General features: G+C 36.6%; 2 protein-coding genes across 2 annotated transcripts; one reads left to right on the top strand and one right to left on the bottom strand.

Annotated features, from left to right (window-relative positions):
- Nucleotides 1-3,282: 3,282 nt before the first annotated feature.
- On the bottom strand, nt 3,283-5,569 carry LOC147542105 (large ribosomal subunit protein uL5z). Its single transcript, XM_086636447.1, has 5 exons — nt 5,438-5,569; nt 5,238-5,345; nt 5,099-5,141; nt 4,827-5,022; nt 3,283-3,670 (listed from the first exon to the last, which is right to left on the bottom strand). Exons 1-5 carry the CDS (start codon nt 5,438-5,440, stop codon nt 3,472-3,474), a joined length of 549 nt encoding a protein of 182 aa, XP_086492573.1. The 5' UTR covers nt 5,441-5,569; the 3' UTR covers nt 3,283-3,471.
- A 1,074-nt stretch (nt 5,570-6,643) lies between these two features.
- Nucleotides 6,644-8,040, top strand: LOC147542104 (uncharacterized). The gene is made up of 2 exons (XM_086632653.1): nt 6,644-7,706; nt 8,006-8,040. The coding sequence occupies exons 1-2, from the start codon at nt 6,644-6,646 to the stop codon at nt 8,038-8,040; spliced, it is 1,098 nt and encodes a 365-aa protein (XP_086488779.1).
- The last annotated feature ends 14,201 nt before the right edge of the window (nt 8,041-22,241 follow it).

Here is a 22,241-nt window from a genome sequence, read left to right as displayed (position 1 = left end):
CAACCAAGGGATTTAGAAACTTGAGATATAGATATGAGATTAAATTGAAAAGATGGAATATGAAGCACATCTTGTAAATAAAATCTATTTGAAAAATAGATAGAACCAATATGGTGCACCTTAACCCGTGAACCGTCGGATAATCGAACGTATAGGTCGGGAGGTGCAATAGAATATGAAGAAAAGCGAGAGAGAGTCGAACATATATGTTTAGCGGCTCCGGAATCAATAACCCAAGGGGGATGAAAAGAGGAGGTATACTTACCGGTGAGATTAACGAGTGGATCTTTGTTGAGACGGATAGAGGTTGTGGGTAGTTTGTGTTGATCTAATAAAGCCAAAACCGATTGATATTGTTCCGGGGTGAGAGATGTTGCTGTAGGCACCCCCGGTCCTACTTGGTCCGTGACCGAAGAAGCCATCGGTTCTTGCCGAGCCCGGGTCCGGTTCCTTTGACCGTAATTAGGCGGGTATCCATGGATTTTGAAGCACGTTGAAACGTCATGTCCATGGATCCTGCAATTGTCACAATATGGTCGTGGTCGCTTGATTCTTTGTTTATCCGATCCATCAACACGATTGTGATTATATGAGTTTGAACCAACGGCAAGGGCAGCAGTATTTGAGTCAATATTCATGGGAGTAACAAGGTTTTGTTGAACTTCTTCCTGTTTGATAAGTGAGTGGATACGAAGAATAGATGGGAAGGGTTCGATCAACAAAATTTGACTCCGAATTGATGAAAACCGGTCATTAAGACCTTGAAGAAATTCCATAGCTCTATCTTGGTTGGTTCTTTCTACCAAAGAGCGACCATGACCACATATACAAGGCTCGGTGATAAGCAAGGAATTGAGTTCATCTTGAAGAGCCTTGAGATGTGTAAAATACGTAGAAACGTCTAAATTCTCTTGTTTGAGACAAGAAATAGCTCTCTTTAATTGAAAGATTTTAGGAGCATTGGTTTGATGAAATCTATCAAAGAGATTTTTCCATATATCGGATGCCGCCTCATCATATAATATTGATGATCGAAGAGGTGGGTCTACCGAATTAATAAGCCAACTAGAAACGAGATCGTTACATCTTCCCCATTGTTCTAATTCATTAGGATCGGTGGGTTTGCCGATGCTTCCGTCTACGAAACCTAGTTTGCCTTTTGCTCTTAAAGCTTTTGACATACCTCGAGACCATGAGTTGTAGTTATCACCGGTTAGAAGTGGTGTGATGACAATGGTGGTTGGAGAATCCGAATGGTGAACATCAAACGGGCCACCATTAGAAGTATAATGAACTTGAGTAGTTTCCGAAGTTGTTTCGGGAGTAGTCATGGTTTAAAAAAAAATTGGCTCTTGTACCATGTGAAAATATAAATACCTTGATGATTGTCACTCTCGGATGAAGCCGAGAGAGAGACTTGATTAATGTCTCGGTTATAACCGAGTAGACACTCGAAGATGACGAGTGGAAGAAGATGAAGATGATCACACTCGGTGAAGCCGAGTGGGAGAAGAAGAAGATGAAGACTCGGTTGAACCGAGAGGGAGAGAGACAAGTTATTAGTGCTAGGGATGAATACTTAGGTAAAATACCTTTTATTATTACACAATAACTTGATTGTACAATTATGTATGGTTATGTATATATAGGATACAAAAGAGGAAATTGAAAATAACTAAACTCTATAATGGTTATCTAATTATAATCCTAACTACTAAGGAATCCTAGTTGTAATAGGATTCCTATGGGACCAAGTCCACTCGGTTTGGCCGAGTGGAGTGGACCTTCCAACATTGTGTCACGTTTTTCTTTCTCTATTCCTTCCTAATATCTATGACTGGTGGGGGTACCTTCCACTGGCTCCAATCATTAAAGGTGAATAATGGGCACAAATAAGAACATGAAGAAGATGGAAACCTCTTCCCTGAGTCAATCTCTTCTTCCTCAATAATTTATCTTGATCATAACTCACTTTAAATCCCTTGGGTAGTTTGTCCATCCTCCCTTTTCACCTTTTGTTCTTCAATTCAGTACTTGGTGAATTAATTTTACGCATTGGAGGGAGCACAGACGGAACATTTGACAACCTGGCCTATTCGTCTAGTTTGAGTAGCTAACAATGCTTACCTGGTGAAGAACACCAAACTTGTCTCGTGTAAACGGAAAAAACAATGGACTAGTTTGGTGATTTTGAAAAACCAACTTGGGTTTAATAGATTTAAGCTACTATCGATCTAATGAGAATGTAGTTCTCCTTAACGAAAAATGTGGGTATTGACTTACAAAAATTTGGTGATTGCCATACTCATACCCTCTTAAACTTACTAGTGTATTAGGTTTTTTTAATTGTAAGCGTACCTCGAACCCATGAACTCTAAGGTGGAAGACGAACCTTTTACCACTCCAACCCCTCTCTTACCACTCCAACCAAGGGTTGTTAGCAATTTCTGAGATCCCTTGCTGACAAGCTAGTGAGTGGAAGTTTTAGCATAGTTCTTTTTTTTGTTGAAAGTTATGCATATATTACAAATAATTGAGAGTGCGATTGCAATACATACTAGAAATAAGTTTTGGAATGTATTTTCAGAATCTATTGTCTTGCGTTTTTCTAGCCCATTTAGCTAGCTTGTCAACTGAATTATTGTGAGCTCTAGCGGTGCAGGAGAATTTGATACTGTTGAACTTCGGGATGAGAGCTTTTACTTGTTGTATGTGAGTCACCGATTGTCATTGTATCGTTTTCCTGGGATCGTGAAGATGATGGATTAGACTTTGGTTGTCGTTTTCAATTATAATGAGCATGTAGTTGTGATCAATCGCCCATCAGATTCCTGATAAAATAGCCTTGGCTTCGCTTTCCTCACTGGTGTGAGCTCTAAGAGATTCTACTTTTGCTTAAATGAATTTTACCTTAAAATCATGAACAATAAAATTGGTACCTAATACAATTGTTAATATCACATCTCGTTTTAGCATAGTTCTTGATAAACAAAACTTTGTATTGCAGCAAAAACACTGTTACTGGGTAGCAAAGAATCGAATTGCTGCAAAATGGTGTTGGGCACACGAGAATGTATCAAGAATCTCACTTCGTCCCTACACGGGTACTACAAATCTAATTGCTATCTCTGGCATTCAGATTCCTGTATCAATAATGGCCTAATGGCCATTCATCAAACATGTAATGCTAGATCCTCCTCCCCCACCACCTGTTTTCTTGACCAATTCCTCATCAAAGAACCCTAACTAAAACTGCAGCCCAAATAGATCAAAGGGAAAGTATGAAGAACAAATTCATTTCATGACAAAAAATAATCCAACTTTATAGTCAACCATCATCAGATGAACACCAAAATCTCAAAATTCTCTTGAAGCCAAATAGGGAAAAAAAAAGTCTGAGTCGCCTACAGTAAACAACTAAAATGTCATCTGAACTCTCATTAACTTAAAACAGATACACAGGTCATACGATTAACCGGTGATGTTTTGAGATTTGTTAAGGATGACTCCCTCGTATTTGACTTGGAACCACTTCATTGCATCATCTTTAGTGACTCTGTGCTGAATTCCAACTCTTGACTTGCACCTACGGCGACGACCAACACGGTAACCAGGACGTTCCAAAACAACATAGAAGTCCATACCATAAATACCTGTTGAAGGGTCATACCTGAAATAATAATAATGATATTAGCATTTAGTCCTAAGAAAAAACACTTCCAAAGCTTCAAACATACAAGCGTATGTTCAGGTTGTGAAGAATTCAAAAAAAAGAAAAACTAAGGAATTGTCTGGTAGACTTATTAACAAAGATATAGTAGCTGACAGGAATAATATTGAAGGTAAATAAAATTACTTTCCTCGTATTTAGATTTTTCAAATATTGCTATCCTCCATACAAATAGACCAGTCATTAAAAACAAGTTACAATGCTACTGAAAAATATTATGTACTTTTAGTAAAGCACGAGAAAGTGGATCAGTTCTAAAACATTACAATCATTAGCCTCTAGGACTAACCCATTGATCAGCTGATCATATTTCAGTTTTGTACACTAGAATAAACCACAAGGAGGGTAGGCCTTCCCGGAAACAATTTTAATGTAGTGAAATATCAAAGAGATGATTGCTTTAGTCTTTCAAGCTCAAAATTCAAAAGATGCAAACAAAATAGGCACGGTCATATATGACGCGTAGGATGGAACGTGACTACCACAAATAACATTAAAAAATGGTGCTTGATACACGGTAATATGGAAGCACACCCTATTCTTCCCAAATCCAGGGGTGGAAGAGTTTGCAATTCCTTTTCCCCTAGAATCATCAATCAAATAATCTACACATACCTCATTCTCTACCAAGCCTATTCCTGAATTAACCAAACAATATGGTAAAGTATTGCGATTACTAGGAAACACATTACGAGATTGATATTCTCGGTAACCACAAATGTCGTTCAAGTGTTACACTATGTAATATACATTTCCAAAAGGGAGACAAACTAATGGAAGAACTAAAGGTAAAATATAAGCTATACATATATCAGATCAAATCTTGCTTTATTGCTTACTTCTAAATATATGAATGATGAAGCTTGATTTCAATTGCTCAATTGAAACAGTAATGAAAGGTTGTTGATTCAAGAAACTAAGTTCACCTACTAAGTTACCATGATTACACAACCAAATCATCGATTGTTTTATTCTAGTCTAAATGTCAAATAAGCAGATTATAAGTTGATTAGATAAATACAAAGTGATATTTTAAACTCAAAATCAAAGTTAGGGTTTAACTAACAACTATTAATTGAACATAAACAAAACTTACTTAATTCCAAGATCAATGTGTTCCTGGATACCGAATCCGAAACAACCAGTGTCACTGAAGTTCCTTCTCAAGAGCTCGTATTCCTTAACCTTCAATCCACTTTCAAGAAGTTGCATTGCTTTCTCACCTCTAACAGTAACATAGCAAGCAATCTTTTCGTTACGCCTAATCCCAAAAGATCTAACAGTGTACCTAGCTGTAATCCCCCAAAATCAATCAAACATCATTTCAAACAAAATCAAGAAAAAGAGTTTGAACTTCAAAATTTATACCTTTGGAAAATACAGGGCTTTGACCACTTAATTGTTCCAAAACCTATTAAAAGTAAATCAGAATAAGAGAGTTGATTATAGATAGAGTTGTTTATAGAGAGTGATAGATAGATCTAGAATCATGAAGAAGGTTTTTCACCTTGGCGGCTCTTGTGAGACGATCTCCACTTTCACCAACGGAAATGTTGAGAACAAGCTTCTGGACTTTGATGTCTCTCATAGGGTTTAAGAGCTTCTTCTCTGAAGCCTGAAGTCATTTTTACATAGAAAAGATTAAGATGCAAGCAAATGAAATGATGATAGTTTATACATACAGAGATGGATAGAGAGAGAAAATACCATGGCTGTCGTTGACGAAGGTTGCAGCAGTTAGGGTTTGCAATGGAAGTGAGGGGGGAACTAAGAAACCCTAGAAAAATCTTTCGTTAATATATAAGCTGGAATTAGGGTGTGAGAGCCTCAAATAGGCCCGCGTAAGAAGACCCTTCCTTGGGCCTAATACATGCCTCAGATGGGCCGTTTAGCCCTACCGGGCTGCCTTCATAAGGCCCGGGCCTTTATAAGAGGAAGTGTTGGGGGCATAACCAATTTAACCTGCCTTCTTTCTTCTTTAGAAGGGGTAAGGGTTCCAATACACGAAAGGGGGACTGGGCGGACACCCAAAAATAGGTCCGTTAGTGGAAGTCTAATTCGCGCCAGAATAAAATTTGTTGCACGTCCACACGCAGATTTTTTGTCAGTTAAAAAATAGAGGTTACAAAACTAAGTGTACTTTACCCGATATTTACAGATTTGCCATGAAAGAAAATCCCGTGTTTTTCTTACTTTCCGGTAAATTTACAAATCCCGTGTTTTTCTTACTTTGCGGTAAATTTTACTGAAATTTATGTATTGTACATTTCAAAATAAGCTAATACTTTAATCTTCAATATCTTAGAACCGAAAATTCATTATAGAAATCTGGTACAAAACCTCCAAATATTTTCAAGAAAAGAAACCCAAACTTGTTCAAGAAAAAAAATCCATATTTGTTCAATAAATACTTCATGTAATTTTGATGATGAATTCCTTACATTTCGTGGGATAAAATCCTATTAATCTTTGCTTCATTGATTTGTAGATAAAATTTTAGAGAGAAGGAATAAAATTTCTGTAAATTTTAGAGAGAGAGGTGATGAAGAAACTATTATGGGTCTCTCACCCACATACCCGACACAAGCACCAGCCCGACGACATCAAGGCCGACCCATGCAACCCATGTAAACAAGATCTCCTCCATGATCTTACCTAACTTAGATTTGATAAATATCTTTTGTATCTCTAGTTGTACTTATCTTTAATAACCTATATATAGTATCAATTGTAACCCTAAATATACATAGAGAAATATCATTGAGTTTACTCATTTGTTTGTCTTCTCTTCCTCCTTCTCTCTCTGTCGACCGATCACTCTCTCTCTCTCTCCATTCCTCACGGTTCTATCATAATCAAAGTGAGTTCATTCACTTCACATGGTATAAGAGCCACTTTTCTTATTTTTTTTCAATGACAACTCCAGAAGATACCACCTCTGAAACAACTATGCAAGCTCCAAACCGAGTTCTATCTCCTTATGATGTTCATCCTTCCGACTCACCAACTACGGTGATGATAACGCCTCTACTTAGTGGTGATAACTATCTGTCTTGGTCTCGAGGCATGACCAAGGCCTTACGAGCTAAAGACAAGCTCGGCTTTGTCAATGGAACCATTCCAAAACTAACCAATCCAAACGACCTCCACTCGTGGGAACGTTGTAATGATTTGGTGGTTAGTTGGATCACAAATTCCATTGATCCCGATCTCCGTCAATCTGTCCTTTATGATGATGTTGCCTCAGACATATGGAAAAATTTATACGATAGGTTTTATCAAACGAACGCTCCGAAAGTGTTTCAACTTAAAAGAGCGATTTCGTCGCTTAAACAAGAAACTTCCGATGTCTCTTCCTATTTTACTCGTCTTAAGTCTCTTCAAGACGAGTTATTGTCTTTAATGGCTATTGATCCTTGCATTTGTGGCCATGGCAAATCAATCCTTGATCGAACTAATCAGGATCGTGCCATGGAATTCCTCCAAGGTCTTCACGATCGGTTCTCGGCTATTCGAAGCCAGATATTACTTATGGATCCTTTTCCATCACTTTTAAAGATCCACTCTCTTGTTAAACAAGAAGAGATTCAACAAAACATTGTGAACTCTTCCGTAATTGATGTTGAAGCGGCGTCTCTAGCCGTCGGCCATAACAATTCTCGGTTTGGAAACCGAGTGGATTCATTTGACAAACCTCGTCCGAAACGACCTCGTCCATTCTGTGATTTTTGTAAGCTTCATGGTCACCTCCAACAAACTTGTTACAAGTTACATGGTTACCCACCAAAGAACAAAACAGGTCCATTGGCAGCCACGGTTTCTTCTATTGCTCCTGACGCAGGGGTGCCTGCAGCAACAACTATGTCACTTGATCAATACAAGTATCTATTGACACTCCTGGACCAGCAAAGGAATACCCAAATGTCACTGTCTACAGGCGCCTCCACTATGCAAGACCCGGCGGTCAACATGACAGGTACTTCTTCTCCTTCGTTCGCCACTTGGGTCGTTGACTCGGGGGCGGCTAAAAATATTTGTTCCGATCTTTCTTATTTTTCGTCTTACTCATTGGCTCCCGACAATTATTTTGTTCGTCTTCCCGATGGTACTCGAGTGAGAGTTCACAATATAGGTTCGATTAAATTCACCCCTACATTGTTTCTTCGTAATGTTCCTCATATACCCTCTTTTAAATTTAACCTCATCTCCGTTTCCGAAACTACTAAATCACTTAATTGTGAAGTAATTTTTCGATCTTCTCATTGTGTCTTTCAGGGCCTACGAAGGACAAGGGCGATTGGACTTGGTGAATGTCATGAAGGACTTTACTTGCTTCGCACGGAACCTAGGATCTTTTCAATTTCTAGTTCTATTAGTAATAATCTTGTTAGTTCTTTTGATTTATGGCATTGGAGGTTAGGTCACCCTTCGGTTTCTCGTTATAAGTATTTTATTTCTCGTATTCCTTGTATGCGTTCTAGTATTATCAATAAAAATAAAGTTCCGTGTGTAATTTGTCCACAATCTAAACAAACCCGATTACCCTTCCCAATTAGCACATCTAAATCTACTCACCCCTTTCAACTTATCCACGCGGATGTGTGGGGACCACTTTCAACTCCCTCCACGTCCGGGTGTCGCTATTTCCTCACCTTAATCGATGATTTTTCTCGATGTACGTGGATATATTTAATGCATAATAAATCGGACACTACAAATTGGATCATTCATTTTTTTAACTATGTAACGACCCAATTCAATAAAAAAATCCACTCTATTTCTTCGGGAAATGGTAATACTCTTTTCCCTCAAATTCAAATATTTCGTTCCGATAATGGAGCGGAATTTATGAACAAGGAGCTACAAAATTGGTTTTCCACTCAAGGAATATTACACCAACGTAGTTGCACTTACACTCCGCAACAAAATGGTGTCGTTGAGCGTAAGCACCGACACATTTTGGAAGTTGCTCGATCCCTCCGACTTCAAGCAAGCCTTCCATTATCTTTTTGGGGTGAATGCGTATTAACGGCAATCTACCTAATTAATAAGTTACCAACACCCGTTCTTCATGGTCTTTCTCCACATGAGAAACTACTTGGCTCACCACCTACCTTCTCCCACTTTCGTGTATTTGGTTGTTTGTGTTTTGTACGAACACCAAAACCCATTACCAAAATGGATCCTCGTGCTAATCCGGCAATATTTTTAGGTTACCCACATGGACAAAAAGGTTTCAAATTGTTTGATTTACGTTCCCGCCGAATTATCATTTCTCGTGATGTGGTCTTTCACGAATCCACGTTTCCCATGTCATCTAATTCTTCTATCACACAAGCATTACCACGTCCCTTCATCTCTATCGAAGATGATGGCACATTCATCTTCCCCCCAGTTGACCCTTCGGCCATACCAGCCACTGGGGTGCCCACAGAATGTTCTTCGTTGGCACGCCCACCTACTGGTGTGCCGATAGTACCTGACCAAACCTCAGGGCCTTCATCACCTGTTGGGCCCTCAGCCACTCTAGCTGACTCAGGCGGATCTTCTACAGGCACCGCAAGCCCGGTCTCCCCTTCACTTCCATCTGATTCAATAGGCACCTCTGCCAATTCTCCACATCATGCTTCCAAACCGATCAGCAACTCGTCTGCGATTTCAATTTCTAACCACTCTTTGGTCAATCCTGACTCAATCCCAGTCACCGAGGGACTAGTCCCAACTCGCCCCTCCAGAATTCGGCGTCCACCTTCCCACTTGGACGATTATATATGTGTCACTCCGAATTTCCCATTCTCTGATTCAAACTCCGATATTCCTTATCCATTATCACATTCTCTTTCCGATAAATTCTTATCTTCGGACCACAAAATCTTTCTTGCTTCAGTCCTTTCGGAAAATGAACCTTCATCATTTTCTCAGGCCTTGAAATTTCCACATTGGAAAGAGGCCATGGCCAAAGAAATTCAGGCTTTGGAATCAAACAACACATGGTCACTTGTTCCTCTTCCTATGAACAAATGTCCCATAGGTTGTAAATGGGTTTATAAAATAAAATTTAAACCCGATGGCTCGATCGAACGTTACAAAGCCTGGCTAGTCGCCAAAGGCTATACGCAAATAGAAGGGCTGGATTATCATGACACGTTCGCCCCAGTCGCTAAATTGGTGACTGTTCGTGTCCTTCTCTCTATTGCAGCCATCAAAAATTGGTTTCTTCATCAATTAGATGTAAATAACGCCTTTCTTCAAGGTGACTTAAATGAGGAAGTATACATGAAATTACCTCCAGGCTATTCCAACAAGGGGGAGACACGTGTTTGTCGCCTTCATAAATCAATATACGGCCTCAAACAAGCATCTAGACAATGGTTCTCGAAATTTTCTTCAGTTCTCATACAAAAAGGATTCAAACAATCCTTATCAGACTATTCCCTTTTTTCTTACTTCAAAGCCGATATTATTATTCATGTACTGGTCTATGTGGACGACATTATAATCACAGGAAATAATGAATCGGCCATTTCAAAGCTCAAATCTTTTCTTGGGAATACGTTTTCTCTTAAAAATCTTGGTTTCCTTAAGTATTTTTTAGGAATAGAGGTTTCCCGCTCTTCTTCAGGTATTTTTCTTTGTCAAAGAAAATATGCGCTTGATATTCTTCAGGATTCGGGTCTCACTGCAGCCCGGCCTTCACCATTTCCCATGGAACAGAAACTCCGTCTCACATCAACGGACGGAATCAATATTCCGGATCCGACTCCATATAGAAGATTGATGGGTCGCTTTATTTATCTTACAGTTACACGACCTGATATCTCGTTTGCGGTCAATAACTTAAGTCAATTTATGCAGCAACCAACCACTGCTCATTTAGAAGCTGTTAACCATATCCTACGTTACATTAAAGGAACCTTAGGTCACGGTATTTTTCTCTCTGCAACCAGTTCTCTCCACATTTCTGGCTATTGTGATTCAGATTGGGCTGGTTGTCCTTCCTCCCGTCGATCAACGACAGGATATTTCACGATGCTTGGATATAGAGAAATATCATTGAGTTTACTCATTTGTTTGTCTTCTCTTCCTCCTTCTCTCTCTGTCGACCGATCACTCTCTCTCTCTCTCCATTCCTCACGGACGGTTCTATCATAATCAAAGTGAGTTCATTCACTTCACAGAAACTATAGAGAGAAATAAAGAAAAGAAAAAGGTTTAGTTGTCACTTTACGGTGGGTAGGAGGAAGAGAAAGAAAAAGAGTAAATGTACAGCTGAAAGGAAAAATGTCAAAAAAAATATACAATTTTCTGTACACGCTGGGGCGGAAGCTCATTTGACCGACGACTTTTGGAGTCTCCAACCAATTTGGCATGAGTACGAAGAGGTCTCTATCAGGCCTCTAATATAGAACCCTTCAATATTCTTTTCACTCATCAAATCTACCCTTTATAGTTGAAGTTGCAATCAACCATGGTTCAAGAGCTACCGGATTAGTGACTTTGTTTTCCATTTGGATGCAATTGTTACTAGACAGAGAAATATTATTATATCAAAGAAGTATTATTACAATCTCAATGTTATTTCATAAAGATGAATTATTACAATTTGAATCTCAATTTTATAGTGTAATAGTTGCATATGAGTTTGTTACACAGAGAAGAGAGAGCAACTAAAAATGTAGAGAGGGAAACTAACATAATCACAAACTCTGTTATTTTGTCAGTCGTTACAAGTTTAGCTCTTTAGGATTGTACCAATTCAATTACAACATTTGATATTCGATACCTAACTCCGGTTCTTATATTTAGTCAGGAGTCCTTTACTCTAATATTAGCAGCAACAAGACTCGACAAAATCTACCTTCTTACTCTCAACTTGAATGATCTATTTTTTTTTATCGTTCCACTTTAGGGTGGCCAATATATGAACAACCAATAATCTTATATGGAAAACTATTTTATGTGGACAACAATAAAAAGTAGAAATTTTATATGGATAACAGTTTTTAAGGAGACATCATTCTATTATTTTTCACTCTAAGAATTAGAGCTTTTATTTTAAGTCCCCCTCTTTTCTTTCATAAATCCTAGAGGCCTGGACCTTCTTCTACTTCTTCTTCATCACTAACAAAATTTGTAGAAAGATAAACTTTAGAGACATTGTTGATCATGGCGTCAAGAAAATCAAATGAAATTGATAAGAATCTTCCCCAAATATAAATTGTTGAACAAAACGAACTCAATCCATGACAAATCTCGTTTTCTTCGTGAACCCTAGAACCCTTTGAAATCAAAAAATGAAACCTAAAAAGTTGAGTTTTGGTACCAAAACAACAAGCATATCTGATCGTGACAAACTACATGAAATCTTCCTATATTTTCGTGGCAAACTACATGAAATCTGCCTATATTAGAAAAGTAGTTAATTTTCGTGGGGTTTCCACAAAATTCTGGTAGCTGTATCTTTCACTTCGTCATGAACTCATTTTTGATTATTCCGAACTACAAAATCGGAAATACAACATAAAATAATAAAAGTTATGATTTTACCTCATCAATATCAGTAATTCCTATTATGGAAACGACTAGAAAAACTTATTTGAGTGGAGATTGAGGGATTTTATCTTCCTCATCCATCTAGAGTTTGATAAATAAGATAGTGAAGTGGTAAGAAGAAGAAGAAAAAGAAGAAGAAGAAGACGATGATGATAATGATGATGATGAAGATGATGATGATGAAGAAGAATGACAATTATGTTTTCTGTTTATAACTATTGTATTAGTTAATGCTCCTCAGATTAATTATTTATAATATTTAAGGTCTCATAGAGTTGTCCCGCTATTAAATCAAAATCAATTAAGTCAAACATAGTTAACTTGCACCGGTCAACAATTGGTAGCCCAAGTGCTTCCAAGGCGTTGACATAAACTCCAGAAAACCCTGGAGGTCACAGGTCTGAATCTCAGAGAAGGTGGAATCTTTGGTTATTTGAATTGGGATTATTAGGGTATAAATAATGTAGTGTAGTTGGCTTTAGGCCATTATCTAGTTGGGCTATAGGCTAGGTTAGAGTTTGAGTGGGCTATAGGCTAGGTCATGCTAGAGTTTAAGTGGGCGGTAGCAAGTTGATGCAGGGGCACCCGGCGTGGAGACTATTTCCATGACCGGACCCGGTCATGGACCAACCGGCCAGAGACAGTAGATTTAGGAAGTCCTTATTTTAGTATGATTATTAATTAATTTAGGTTTAGGAAGTTATGCTATTTTAATATTTCCAATAATTGGAAAGGTCCAGATTTGAGTCCAGTTATTTAGGCAGTTGCAGTATTTAATTATTTAGGAAGTCTAATTCTAGTTTATCTAGGAAAGTCCAGAATCCTATAAAAGGATATCTAGTTTGTCTATTATTCGGAGATTGAGAGAAAAAAACCATTGAAGTTTTAATAAAGTTGAGTATTTAGAGTTATTTGATCTTTATTTTCATTGTTCTTATTTAGTTATTCATAGCTTTTTAATTCCGCTGCGTTTCTACATCACAAGCTTATCACATCTTTGATGTATTCAATGTCAATTGTAACGACAATGTAATCGGTTCTCAAAAAAAAAAAACTTTTACCGGACCCGAAAATAGTTGTCCATATAAGATAATTGGTCATATATTGTGATGCAGGGGCACCCGGCGTGGACACTTTTATCGTGGACCTAACGGCCACGTAGGCCAACCGGCCATATTGATTAGTTTAGGAAGTCCCAAATTTAGTATGATTCATAAAGAATCTAGGTTTAGGAAATTATACTGTTTTAGTATTTCCAATAATTGGAAAGGTCCAGATTTGAGTCTATCTATTTAGGAAGTTGCAGTCTTTTAATTATTTAGGAAAGTCTAGTTCTAGTCTATCTAGGAAAGTATGTTATCCTATAAAAGGAAGTCCAATCTGTCTTTTAATTTCATGTTGAAGAGAAAAACTAATTGAGTTTAATCAAGTTTATAGTTATTTCGAGTTATTTATTCGTTCTTTTATTGTTCTTCGTTTACTTTTATTATCTTTATTTAATTCCGCTGCGTTCTACATCATGTGGTATTCAGAGCCACCAAAGTTTTGGGTGAATGATTCTAGAAATTTTTTTCCAGACGAGTTAAATCAGTATCAATCATATTCTGTTCCTCAATCAGATTATAATCATCAAGGAATAACGAATGGATGCTTATGCGCATCATGTTTGTATGAGAATAGAGATTCGTACGATTATCATTGGAATCCGGGAGAAATTGTACGAGAAAATCCATCTGCTTATTATCTGACAACAACCACTCCACCTCAACCACCACCACCTCCGTACTCTAATTATACACCACAACCGTCTACTTGTCAATACCAACCGTCAACACCACCACCAGTGTGTTATATACCATCACCTCCATCTTATTACTTTCCAACACCATCATCAACACCACCACCACCACCACCTCCGTACTCTTATTATTCACAACTGTGTTCACCACCTCTACCATCTTCGGTACCGCCACCACGAACACAATCATCTTTTCTTTACTACTCACCACCGCCACCACCAACACAATCATCTTTTCTTTACTACTCACCACCGCCACCACAACCATCTTTTTCAGAAACGGTTTTATCGCTAAAGTCAGATTTGGATAAGATACTACATATGGGTAACGACGTCAAAACAATAATACGTCAACCATCTTCCTCGCAGATTATATCTTTTCTTCAGGAAAAAGAAAAAAAAGAGTATGAAGAAGATGCTCACGAAGAAGTTGAAGTTAAAGAAGAAGAATATGAAGAAAAAGAAGATGATTATCGAGCTGAAGAAGGTCCACACGTTGAACTCGAGGATACTAAAGCCCAACCACCTCCTCATATAACCATCTTTGAACCAACCTCACCGCTATCTTCCTTCCAACCGTCAACCAAAAACCTAGCTCCAACACAAAACCTAGAAGATGGTCATCAAACTGTTAAACAACTTCAGTCCGACATTGAACGCTCATCTTCCATCCCTTTAACAATGGTGAATCGTTATCTTTTTCCATCAATAGAGAAGGAACCCGAGGACAAGGAGATGACATTGGAAGAGTACGAGAAAGTAGCCGAGGAGATTCGTCAAGCCTTAGTTGTAATGAAGTCAGAGGAGAGGAAAGTTGATCTTGATAAGGAGTTGAAATCAATGCAGCAACTTCCAATAAAGAAAGAAAACAATGAAATTTTCATTAAGCTGGGTTCCAACAAGGATTCCTTTAGTCGTTTGCATCTTTCGTCGCCAACTCAATTCCAATTTCGTTCTTTCTACCCAAATCAGCATAATCAAGTGTTACCATCTACTCATCCTCAATTACCTGTTGCTATTGATTTTTTTGATCAAGGGTATCTTGAAATCCAATCACCAAAGGTGGTCAATCAAGAATGTAAGGAATATATGGATAGATATATTCATTAGTCTGATTAGACTGAATTGCTGCTAAATAAGCATCTTCTCTTAATTTTAACTCCTTAGGAGTCGCCTGTTTTTGTTTTACTAATCATAGTCTTATAAGACTGAGAACTCGCGCTTGAGGGAGAAACTGCCAATTTAGCTTTCCCTTTTCCATTATCAGACTTCTTGCTCATGACCCTGCAAAAATTCTCGAGTCAAGAAATCAGGTAGTGAATTACTACTTCCTTTGATAAACTCAATGTCAAAATCAAACACAGACAATATGCCTTGCCATCTGGCAAAAATTTGTTTTGATGCTATATTTTTAACATCTTTTTCTAAAACATCTTTGGCTGATTTACAATCAACCCTGACCAAAAATTTTTGGTTTAATAAATCACTTTCGAATTTCTGTATACACAGAACTATAGAAAGGATTTCTTTTTTAATTGTGGAATAATTTTTCCTTGGCCCTTGCCATATCCCAGAAGTAAATCTTACTAGGGTTTCTTTGTTATTAATCCTATGTTTAAGGATTCCACCATAGCCTAATTCAGAAGCATCAGTTTCAACAATTTTAAAAGCTTCTGGATTAGCAATGGCAAGACAAGGGATTTCCTTAATCTTTAATTTTATCTTTTGGACTGCTTCGGTATGAACATTAGTCCAATCAGGAGGATTTTTCTTAAGCCTGTCAAATAAAGGCTTAGCATCAATTGCTAAGTTTTTATAGAAGTCAGAAATATAATTAAGACTTCCTAAAAACCTTTGCAATTGAGTTTTTTCCTTGATTTCATCTGGAAATTTATCCGCAAAAGTAATAGCTCTATCAATAGGGGAAAATAGTCCCTTCTTTGATGGTATGGCCAAGAAATCTTATTTCTGTTTGAAATAATTTGATTTTCTTGGCTGACACAACTAAACCAGCATGTTTGACAGCATTAATAAATGCTTGAAGATGTTTAAAGTGTTTATCTATATTCTCAGAAAACACTAAAACATCATCGATATAAACAATACAGAATGACGTATAAGGGCTAAAAATGTCATTCATTATATTTTGAAATTCTGAGGGGGCATTCTTAAGCCCAAAAGGCATCACGTTCCACTCATAGTGGCCAAATGGAACTGTGAATGCAGTTTTGTATCTATCCTTTTCATTGATCTGAATTTGCCAAAACCCAGATTTCATATCAAATTTGGACATAACTTTGGCTGAAAACAGCCGATTTAATAAGTCCCTTTTATTAGGGATTGGATACCTTATCCATCTAAGAGCTTTGTTCAAAGGTTTGTAATTAATTACAAGCCTAGGAACACCTCTTTCAAGTTCAGCAGCATTTTCAACATAAAATGCAGGACAACTCCAAGGGCTGTATGATTTTCTAATTAAACCTTTGAGTAATAACTCATCAATCTCTTTTTTGCAAATTTCCAAATGGCGAGGTCCCATAGCAATAGGTCTAGCCTTAGTGGGAATTTGCCTTTCATTGAAGTCTGGCTCATAAGGCAGACTAACAATATGTTTCTTTCTTTCCCAGAAGGCATTGGGGATATCAGAACATATTGTTTTGACAATAAGATCACGAAGATCATTTATTTTCTTTTGAATTAAAGGATGTTTGATTTTTTCAGTAATTTTCATGTAACTGATCTCCTGGGATAAGGAGTTAAGAAAATTTTCTTTTCTTTGAATTTTCTTTTGTAACAAATCAATCTCGTGATAACGAGGTTCAGTAACGAAATTAAATGTAATTTCTTGAGAATTAATGGAACTTGTTATACCCTTCTCATTAATGCTTTTAATGGGATATAACATGTGAAGAAAAGGATTTCCCAAAATAACATCATGAGAAAGATTCTTTACCATTATAAATGGCATTTCTAAACAAATTCCATTATTGCAAACTGCAGTATTTTGTAGCTTGTAATTTACAAGCATTTTTCTACCATCTGCAGCATTTAAAATCTCAGTAGTTTTTGAAAAATATCTGGAGGGTATCAATCCTTCATTGATGCAGTTTAAATCTGCTCCAGAGTCTACCATGGCAATTGCAGAGAGAGTATATTCTTTATGAACAATGATTTTAATTTTAATATGCCCCTTATGGGTAATAACCCTGTCTAACATATTAACATATGTTAAAGATTCATCCTTCAAAGATCCTTCGTCTTTTGAAGATTTATCTTTAACAGATGTTAAAGTATCTAATTTTTCCTTTAAGGAATTCCATTCTTCTTCATCTGACTCATGATCAGAATCAGACTTAGAAAGAATAGATTTATCCTTTTTAATTTCAAGAGAAGTTACTCTAGATTTAAGAGTATTAATTTCTCTTTTGAGAATTTTGACTTCATGCAGTAATTCATTAATGCGAGAAAATTCTCCAGGAGTTTCTTCTTTTGAAACTGAAGTCTTAGCTCTTTGTAAAATTTCTTTTAGACTATAAGTCTCTGGCTCTTCAAATTTTAACCTTTTGTCACCTTTCTTTCCATTGTAATCTTCTAAATACTTTTGAAGCATTTGTCTTTTAGCAATGGGATCAGAAAGTTGATCAATAAGGTCAAGGATGAAATTATCCTCTTTTGTTAAAGGAAATAGACCATTTGCCTGACATAAGGCTTTGTAGTAATCACAATTTCCTTCGCAAGAGTCATCCTCAGATTCTTCTATTTGATCATCAGATCCCTCTGAAGATGATTCTTCCTCAGGATTGTCTTCTGCAATAGCGGCTACTTTAAAATTTTTTCCTTCTTCATTAAGAAGTAATTTTTCAAGTGACTTCTTAAGGCCTTCATCAATATTCAGGCTATTGATTTTCTTTTTCATTCTACACTTATTAGCGTAGTGGCCAGGTTTCTGGCATTTCCAGCAGACAGGGATAGTCTTTTGCCGAGAATTATTCTCAGGTTCAGACTTCCTTTTCTTTCCTCTAAAATTTTTTTTCTTTTTCTGTTTGGGAAAATACTTCTGCTTGGCATAGACCTTATTGGTCCTTTTCCCTCTATTTTCGATAGAGGTTCCAATAGGTGGTAAGCCAATTTGCTCACAAAAGTCCCCTATAATTCTTTTGCCAAGGACTTTCTCCTTTTGGATTTGTCTATGCAATTTTATTTCATTGCATAAATTAATGCCTTCAGCAACCACTTCTGAGGATAAATCCCCATAAGTGTATTCGGAATAAGGAATAATTCCATTGTGTCTTTGCTTAATACGGTTGCGTATTTTTTCCGCAAAGAAATGGGGTAGTCCTGATAAGAACTTCTCTTTCCAAAAATCATTTTGACTATCATGTCTGGTGAAGACTTTTGAAAAGAATACGTCTTTATACCATTTGAACTGAGATAAGTTCTGACATTTTAAATTCATCAGTTGCTCTTGAGATCTATCAATAAGCAACGATGTAGTGCCAATAAAATGTTTTGCTATTGTATACAGAAGTGTATTGACACAATCTGTAACTTGTACAGCCTGATTGTCTCTAACTTCTGTTTTAACAGCCTGTGAAATATGTATTTTGGCTTCTTCAGGAAGGTAGAAATCCCACCATCCTTTCAATTGACCAGTAAATCCTTGAATTAAGGCTTTGGCAATATTTTGATCAGAATTACCATGTGCTTTACAAGCAGTTGCATACATAGTCATGTAGTGCAATACCGTTTGCATTTGGTATTCTGACATGCCATCTATATTCCATTCATTAATGGATTTTCCATCAAATTGAACAGTCATGAATTCATCATGTTGTTCTAATTGAAGGTCTACAGGTGTAGGCCTATGATAATAGGGCTTTGCAGGAATATTATAAGCCATTTTCTTTCTGTAAGAAGATGCAAGCTTATTTACTTGAAATTTATTTTCATTATTTTTTTGTTCTGATAAGAACATATTCTCCAGAAGATTGATCTTATCTTCTGTTTTTGAAGAATTTTCTGCTTCATCATAAGAAGCATCAGAATTATAATCTGACTCATGTGTCTCTAGAGGAGCACATTCATTGTCTTTAATTCCAAGATTTTTTAATCTTTTTATAATCTCATCAACCATTTCAGAATTCTGAGGATCCATTTTGAAATCAAAGTTTTCAGAACTCATTGGTTTGAATAAAACCTTATCTTCAAAAGTAGTTTCTGAAATTTTAGAAACATTTGAAGCCTTTTCTTGTTTTTCAAAATCAATATTTTTCTCAATTCTATTTAATTGATCTCCCATTGTTCTGAGAGTTAAATTTGTAAAATTGTTTTGTTCAACAACAGCCTCAATGTTGTCGCTTTTCCTGTAAGGAGTTGCTACAACTTCTTCGTTGTTGATTCTTATTGCTAATTGGGTTTCCGGAGGATGAACACTCCTAAAAACTTTTCCATTTTTAGCAATAAAATTCTTATAAGAAGCTTCAAGAGAAAATATGAAATCTTGATCCTTGAAGTCAGGAAATTTTTCATAACATTGTTCCATAAAAATGAAGAAATCAATAACTTCTCCATTTTTTATTAAAAACCTTTTATAGCGAGAAAACCATTTTTCATGACTCTTAGAGTCTTTAACAAGGAAAAACCATGTTCTCTTAAATTTGTTTTCTTTGGAATAAAATAATTCCTTTGGAAGTCCCCTAAAAGGAAATTTAAATTTGAATTTTTCTTCTTTATGGATCGTTATAGGCGAAAGGCTATAATAACCCATATCAGAAGGAGTGGGGGAGGTTCTTTCACTATTAATTTCAGAAGTGGGTAAATTAACCCTATATTCAGGTTGGTTTACTCCGTCAGAGGTAAATTTTGTTCCAGAAATTTTTTCAAAATTAGTTGTTGGAACTGACGAAGTAGAACTTCTACCTGGAATAACTTTGTTGTTTAGGCTTCCCAATTTTAACCTTGCAATTCTCTGATTAGAGAAGACAATTTCAACATCACCGTCAGGGAACTCTTTGATTTCTTCGAGTTCACGGTTATCTTTTTTAACAGGCTCATTAGCCTTTTCAAGTATCCACTTTTCAGGTAAATTAACATGATCCCATGTGATCGTTTTTGGGACCTTTACATTGCTTTTTTCTAAATTGGTTATAAACAAAGTAGTAGACCCCTTTTGATCTTGTAAAATATTTTTCATCTTGGGTACTACGGTGTTCATAACTTTATACTGAATCCTGTAAATAAGGATTATGTTTTCAGCTCCTTGCATCATATTAAATCCATCAGATTTAATGTCAAGGCAAAGAGAGTGCATAATTGTGGGGTCGTTTAATGACAGAGTAAAATTTGGAAAACACGAAAAGAATATGGGTCCGTCACAAAGACTAGACTCCACTATTCCAAGTAATGAGTCATGAAATTTGTTGTGCCTTTTATCACGTACACAAATAATTGCGGACGTGTTTAAGCCTAAACGGGTAGCAGGTTTCAAACCTACTTGAATTAACCCAATATGCAAGAATTTATATTGTTGTCTATGTTTATCAATCAAATTTTTTGACAACAGTTGGAATGAGTTGTAACCCTCAGTTAAGGGTATAGCCTCTTCTACAGTCTTTACGATATAATCAGAGGTGAATTCAAAAGTTCCTTTCTGTTTATAAACAGAACTTTGAACTGGTAAATTCCAGTTTTGTAAAGATTTTTCAAAATTTTCTTTTAACAAAATTTCTTTATTACAGCTACTATTAGCCTTATCATGTCTCTTAGACATGGCTCTGGTTATCCCAAGCATATTTGCTCCTGATCACTGTCAACGATTTATGCCAATCCCTTACAACGCCCTCACCGGCTACCACGGGAATTCCAGGCTACGCGACTTAGGGTTTCCCCGGGTTTCACAGGACAAAAATACTTTAGTTCACCAAAGTCACGCTTCAAGACTTAATAAGTATAATAGTATTTACAGAAATTTAATTTGAACAACAACTTAAACACTTAAAACAAAGATTAAAACAAAAACATAAAACATAAATTTACAAGAATTTAAATGAAACTTAAACGAAACTAAATGGAATTAAAACTATGATATACTACATACCTACTAACTTGGCTCTGATACCACTCTTCTACATCAGGGTCATGGAAGAAAGAAATAAAGTGGGAAATAGGAAGAAGAAGTAATCGTGGAATTCTCAAGGTTAGTGGAAGAATGGGTGATGATGAAATTAGGGAAGTGGAAAGAAGAAAAGTGATGGTGGAGAAGGAGAATCTTATTCAAAGTTATTATTCTTCTGTTCCAAGATTGGAAGGATTCAAGCTCTCCTTTATATAGATACTAAGAGTAACCGGATGACCTATAAACCGGTTACTGGGAACTTGAGTAGCAGGTAAAAGTAACCCCGGGTGCTCATTGGGCCCCATCGTCAGGTTATTAGTACTGCTAGTGCACGTTCCTTTACAAAAGATAATTGGCATTTTATGCCGACACCAAAAAGAAAAGTAAAATGACCGACAACCTAAAGTGCGAATATTTAAAGTGACTACAATTGTGGTGGATATAATAATATCCTTTTTTTACAAAATGCTTGACTTTAATAAAAGCGATCATAATTGAGATTTAGACTTTTATGCAAATGGGTCCTGGGAATCTTGCATAGAGTCATCATCTTCAGTGTCATCATCTTCATCAGATGAGTTGTTTAAAATTTCTTTCAACTGCTTCTTTAGGTCTGACTTTGAGGATGAGGCGAGCAGTTCCTTAAGAAGATCTGAGACATCCTTTTTAGGAGCTTTTGGTGGAGGTGCTGGTTCAAATGAAATAATTCCTTTTTCAGAAAATATCGAATCCTTAAAGAATTCAAATTTATCCCACCATTTAATAAGAATTCTTCTTCCCAAATAAGGGATATGAGAGACTGTTATCTCAAATTTTTTAATAGGACAATTTGCAATAACAACGTCCCATCTAGCTATCCATGGAACCTGATAATAAGCTGCAAAGATAAGCTCGGAATTTTTTAATGATGGGTTAGATTTAATAAAATCATCAAATATATTCCTAACTTTGTCAGGGAAAATTATAGGGTGTGATCCCCAAGTGTAAAACCATTTGATGAACCACTGTGGAAGATTAGTGGTGTTGAAATCACGAAATTGGAGGAA

The sequence above is a fragment of the Eschscholzia californica genome, unplaced genomic scaffold, assembly GCF_041429995.1.
Source record: "Eschscholzia californica isolate CP2 unplaced genomic scaffold, dmEscCali1.0.p SCAF_4, whole genome shotgun sequence".
Taxonomy (NCBI): domain Eukaryota; kingdom Viridiplantae; phylum Streptophyta; class Magnoliopsida; order Ranunculales; family Papaveraceae; genus Eschscholzia; species Eschscholzia californica.
Note: the sequence above shows the minus strand (reverse complement) of the source record. Positions and strands in the feature narration are given on the sequence as shown.